Here is a 6,053-nt window from a genome sequence, read left to right as displayed (position 1 = left end):
AAGCCAAGATTTTTGTGATGTTGATGAAAATGATCATTGAAGATGTTAGCCATTTCAATGCTTTTCTAAATGATATCATTGTTATTGACTATGACAAGAAATGTTTAAATTGGTATAGCTTATACCGCAATGAGTTGATATTTAAGTGAGCAAAAATGATTTTCCGGGGACTTTTAATACGTATATGCTTCATCGTTGATATATTGACATTTTCAATTGTGGCGTCACTCTAATTGAGTTACTGTTCGCTAGAAGCGACTACCTTTTTAAATGTTTCATAAAATTTCGTGCCATATCTTTGTTGCCGTTTTTGTATAAATGAAGTTAATTCCTATTTAGATGTATGTTTGGATCAACATTTCTGTGGTCAATAAATGCAATGTTTCTTTCCAAACAGCTCTTCTCTAGTATTTCATTGACCTCCGTCACCTTTCCATTATGTTGGTCTCCACGTGCAATTATGAAAAACATAAAAAAAAAAGTATTATTCGTGGCGTTTGATTCGGCTAGATTAATATGTTTGAAGCAATTTTATCGAAGGCTGTTGTTTGTAAGTCGTTTGGGCTAGTATGGAGTATCGCTTAAGATGGATATTTAGACAAAGATGGTTTGATGTAATGTTTCATGCAGTCCGTAGTTGCACCAGGAATAGGAAAAGATTTAACAATTACTTTCTCCTTGTTATTCTAAAGATTACTTTGATTTCTTTTATCGTGGAATCCCCCAAAATTAAAGAGACGGATTGACCATTGCGATTGGGAACAATTTCCTTATTTCCATTGTGTGCTGGTATTTCTGTTTCTGTGTACATGATCCTATACATTTTCTTGATCAGTGTTTCAAGATCTACACAATGAACGCAACAGGTATACCAATTTCTAAAAAAATTTTTGTAGTTTTTAGGAAGCAAAATTTTTTAACCCTTCTATCTCCTTAGGCGTTTGTCAAAAGTGCAACAAATTTCCGGAAAAGTTTCTTTGTATATGCACTGCTGACGTCAGCAGAACATCTAAAACAAGCCATTTTTCCATTGTTCTTTTCCCTAAGTGGATCTTTTCACGGGCCTTATCAACTACTGCAGTGGAACTTCTCTATCTCGACTACTCTCTTTATCTCGAACTTTTCTCTATCTCGAACTAAAGTCTCGGTCCCTTTGTGGTTGGCCTAAGGTATTTTACTTTCTTTATATCGAACTTTCTCTATCTCGAACAAATTATTTTGGTCCTATGCGATATAGAGAGATTCCACTGCAGTTATAAATATTTCGCCGTTTTCTAGTATATCTAAAAAAGCAAAAAATCCCTGGTAACGAGGGTGAAAGCGACATGCCCAGGTTCTAATGACTTGTGACCATTATTGAGGGGGTACCCCTCGGTTCTTCTAGCTCCAACCTTTTTTTTAATGTCAGTAAAACAAGTCCGAAAAACGAGGTTAAATTTTAGCTTGTTCTAGTAGAAAGAAGAAAAAGTACGAAGTTGTCCAGTTGTTATCAATCAATAAATTAATCGCGCGGGAATACAAAGGCGGGAATAAACAAAGGAAACCAAGTTCACAAAAATTCATTGAGAGAAGCTAGGCAGGCAGGCAAGTTGCGTAAAACGTTGTTAATTCAAGAGACATACCATACCTAGTCGAACATGCCATTACAAGACATAACAAACATGGTAACTAAAAGTAATTTAGAACCAGAAAATTCATTGTTGTCTGGGCAGGAGATAATGTTCTTTACCTCACCCACTAGAACAACAACGACTGCCACAACAACCTCTCCACCTCCTGATCCTTCAACATCCTTTATTTTTTCTCACCCAATGCCTTCATCTCCAAGACAATTATTTCCTCAGAGACGTATATTCAGATCTACTTCTTATGACAGCAGGAGTATTGCTTTCAGGAGGAGAAGAAGTTTACCTTGTAGCAGCAGCAGACAAAGAAGCTCAGAATCATCCTTTTCTTTTGTGGATCAAAACATGTTTAGTGGTATAAGTAAAAATGAAGAGTCTGAATTGGATAGCGTGTTTGATAAAAGAAATTCTGAGTCGGACGCAGTGAACTGTCAGTGTCCGTCACCATCTTCTTCCAGTGACGAAGAAAGTGAATTATTTGTAGATTTTTCCCCAGGCGAACCCAGTGATGCAGATACACCAATTATCAAGAAGAATAGAAAGCGTTTGTCTGCACCATCATCAACAGAGCAAAGCAAGCTTTTTAAAAAGTTGCATTCAATTTCAAAAAATCAGTTGCTTGATCTAGTGTGTGATGTGTCAAAAATATCATTGAATACAGGATTCATAAAAGAAAGAGTATGTTTTCATTTTATTAGCTATCTATAATCGGCCTACACCCAATAAAAAGGGTGGTCACACCTAAACTATTCATTGTCAACCAGAAGAATTTTTTTAGACAAAAGCTACAAACATCTGAATTAAAGAACTGCAAAATTAGTGAAAACACGGAAATTTAGCCCTTATTTAGGAAGAAATGGCTACCCTGAAATGTACTAACCTGCGGTTGGTTTAAAAGTATAATATGACATTTTTTAACCAGGAAAACTTTGGAATTGGTGATTAACAAAGGAAATGGTTCCTGCACCTTCTTTGAGGGGAAGAAACCATTGCCTTTTGCCTGGTCACAGACAAATTTACGTATTGTTATAGATTTTATTACAAAATTATAAAAAACAATTGTATGAATGATATAAAACTGTAAAACATTGTTCTTTTTTTCATGTTCTTGAAGCTATATTTGTTAACCTTTGTTCAATTTATTTTTTCAGGAAAAATCACTGAACAGCAATTTGGTTATTCGATTGCAAACTTTGCTGAGAAATATTCATCGAGCATTACCAGATCGAGTTTTTGGTCAGACTCGAGATGCAGTAAGTTTCAAAAGAGTAGAAGTCCACCTGCTTTTATTCAAGGTAAACACTCAATCCTTAAAATCGTTATCTTTTCTCAAAGTTTGTTTATTTCACTTAATGTTTTAAATAATGCTATGATACATATTGTTGCTTTTAAAAGAGGGCTTTGTGAGAAGGCTGCTTATACCAAATAATCTGCAACCAAGATATAAAGCTGGGTTTCCATGCAGGCGGGCAGAAAAAGATACGCTGTGACATTTTTTTTCGAACTTTTTTTTTCCGCTGGCTTTTTTTAACGAATCAAAATTTGTTATTGTTGATGATTGAGCAAATTTCAAATCTATTTATATTTGAAGTGGTAGAATTTAAATAGATAAATAATTACCACGTTGAATAGATAATTATTTAGCACTTTCCTCAGTTGCTAAAAGTGTAACTTTGTTTGACTTAGCAAACTTTGATTATACACACAAATTTTATATACCCAAAAAGATAGATTTTCAATCTGGATAATGTGATATATCATTACAATAAAAATAAGTACGAGAAGTTTGATTGTTGATGACATCTTTTTTATTTTAACGACATTATAAACGTAAATTGTTACAATTATCTTGCAAGTTTTTTTAAATATAATTTTCAACAACTACATAATACACAGAGGACGTATAAAACAAAACATATAACACGCGATAACAGTCCCACGCTTAATGTACAGGAATTGTCTGTTCCATTAAAATTGTTTTAGGATAAATATTATTTATTATCAACAAGGGGAGGAGTGCATTTGTGCTCCGCGCGGTGGACGTTACCCTTACCAACGGTATATAATTTAAATACTTTTGGGTTAGCCGTTATGTGTTATATGTTTTGTTAAGTATTGTTTTATACGTCCTCTGTGTATTATGTAGTTGTTGAAAATTATATTTAAAAAAACTTGCAAGATAATTGTAACAATTTACGTTGATAATGTCTTGTAGTAACAAGACGAAATATCCGTTAAAATAAAATAAAAAAGATGTCATCATCAATCAAACTTCTCGTACTTATTTTTATTGTGAAGTCATATGCCCGAAATAATATATATATCATTACCCTTTTAAACTTCAGAAATCCTGTAAGAAACTTCTGGTGCTAAAATCATGAACTATTAATAAACTTAGACTACTAGGCTGCTTCCTTGGTTTCTTATCAAAAAACGTGTGTATAATATCCATCTTGTCTTTATTTTGTCTTGTGCCTATTACCCACTGTTTTGTCTGAGCAATTTGTACCAGGTAAAACTACTTCGCATTCTTTTGTTTGCAGAACAATAACTTTGAAATAGACGTGTTAAAGTTGGAGATCACACTATAAACTGCAAAACCGATTTGAAATGAAATTTGTTTTTCTCGTCATTAAAAATCTAAAAAAAATCAGAGTATAGGGTCTCCGGTATTGGGTCTAAAGTCTTACAGAGTATTGTTTTCTTGTATGCCCATCATGTGGGCATTAAACCTATTCACATTGTGTTTAATTAGGCAAAGGCACGGAAACTTCACTTCAAACAGCAATTTGTACAAAAGGCCCTGATGAATTTTTCTGAGAAACATTTTACAATGTGTCAGCAAAAATCTCTTGTTGTAGAGTTCCATTGCTTGTTATATTGTATTGCCTTCATTGCAAAAATATTTTAATCCCTGGGCTTCTTATATTTCCCACCTAAAGTTATAAAAAAGAACTTTTTAAAAATAAACATTCTTTATTTTTCACTGAAAATTGCCTGCCGAAACTCTATAAATCGTGCCGAAATTTATTTGTGTTAAGTTTTTTACTTCCCACATTTGGCTCTTAATGTATATCTTGTCATGTTAAATTACTTATTTTGCTAAATAATGCCTTGTGGCAACGTGAGAGTACTTGAAAATGCTAATCTTCTTTTAATTTTTTTAGCAAGAACTGTTACGACAGTGTCATCGCATGTATGAACAAGCAGAATGGAAAGATTTAGTAGAATATATTATGCGGTCCTGTGAATTTGTTCATCACTTGCCAAAATGGGAAAACACATCACATAATTTACACAAAGAGCAATTATTTAGAGTTATGGCATCATACATTAGGAAAGCAAAAAAGCTAGCAAATTTTACACAGAGCTTTAAACTGGATCTCAAAGAAAAGTAAGAAAGTTCATTTTTTATCAATGAAATGATCTGTTAACTTTAATCGTATTGGGAAAAGGCCTTGCAAAATTCATTCCCATAAAGAATGTGGTCTGTGAATCAATGTCCACAAATTTTTGGAATTTTTTTTCATATCTATATATTTTTGTGAGAATAACGTTTGACATGTCCTGTTTTCAGGTTATCAAAAAACAGCCATGGTCACCAAAGTTTGGTAAAATTATGTCAAGAATTACCCTGATCGTGTTCTGATAAAGTGATATTTACAAATGAGAGACAATGTGACGTGTAGTTTTTTTATTTATGAAAAGTACCGAAGTTAAAATATTGAGAATTTTTAAATGTAAGGAAGACTATATAAATTGTGAATTGTAAAATATTTAAGTATCAATTGTAATATATTTATATTTGCAATGTAAAAAACAATTTTTCTGCGATTTCTAGGTTTCAAAACTTTATTATTTTTTAGTACATCTCTTCTATGTTACAGAATGAAATGTGCTGGTTTTTTCCAATACGCTATTTAGTTAATTTTGTGATATGGGTACATGAGTGTCGTGCTGTATTTCAGTCTTTGTTATATATCGTTGCGTGTTTCTTTTTTACGAAAATGTCCAAAATATTTACTACGAATACCCAGTGTGTAATTTTTACGAAATATATTTTTCTTGCGAATCAATCTCAGGAATTATTGTAATATTTCACAGATCAAGACAAAATCCCTTTCTTAAACCAATTCAAGTAATTCGAATAACGTATGATAATCCTATCCATTTAGAAATTATTTAACCTAATCGTACCGTAATTATTCTAATTTAGTGCAGCCTCTAATTAGTTTTCGAAAATTGAACAATTTATTTTCCTCTTATTATTAGTGCGGATGGTATGTTGGTAATTTTCAATTTTCCTCTTATTTAGTGCGGGAAGGGTTAAAAATTCCTCTAATTATAGTGCGGGTTGACATTTTTCCTATCAGAGGGGAAATAAAATGGACACGTTTAATTTTATCATCTTTCTCGTATCAGAAACTT

At 32.6% G+C, this 6,053-nt stretch overlaps 1 protein-coding gene across 1 annotated transcript; it reads left to right on the top strand.

Annotated features, from left to right (window-relative positions):
• The first annotated feature begins 1,541 nt into the window (after positions 1–1,541).
• Positions 1,542–5,754, top strand: LOC130636019 (uncharacterized). The gene is made up of 4 exons (XM_057445594.1): positions 1,542–2,303; positions 2,777–2,920; positions 4,793–5,019; positions 5,203–5,754. The coding sequence occupies exons 1-4, from the start codon at positions 1,638–1,640 to the stop codon at positions 5,261–5,263; spliced, it is 1,098 nt and encodes a 365-aa protein (XP_057301577.1). The 5' UTR covers positions 1,542–1,637; the 3' UTR covers positions 5,264–5,754.
• Positions 5,755–6,053: the final 299 nt, after the last annotated feature.

The sequence above is a fragment of the Hydractinia symbiolongicarpus genome, chromosome 3, assembly GCF_029227915.1.
Source record: "Hydractinia symbiolongicarpus strain clone_291-10 chromosome 3, HSymV2.1, whole genome shotgun sequence".
Classification (NCBI taxonomy): Eukaryota; Metazoa; Cnidaria; class Hydrozoa; order Anthoathecata; family Hydractiniidae; genus Hydractinia; species Hydractinia symbiolongicarpus.
This window is presented reverse-complemented; position numbering and strand designations above follow the sequence as displayed.

Excerpts from the sequence above, each read along its gene's own strand:
- LOC130636019 (XM_057445594.1), top strand. The coding sequence starts at position 1,638 with ATGCCATTACAAGACATAACAAACATGGTAACTAAAAGTAATTTAGAA. Across the intron at positions 2,304-2,776 it reads CAGGATTCATAAAAGAAAGA|GAAAAATCACTGAACAGCAA; the intron begins GTATGTTTTCAT and ends TTATTTTTTCAG. Across the intron at positions 2,921-4,792 it reads TCCACCTGCTTTTATTCAAG|CAAGAACTGTTACGACAGTG; the intron begins GTAAACACTCAA and ends TAATTTTTTTAG.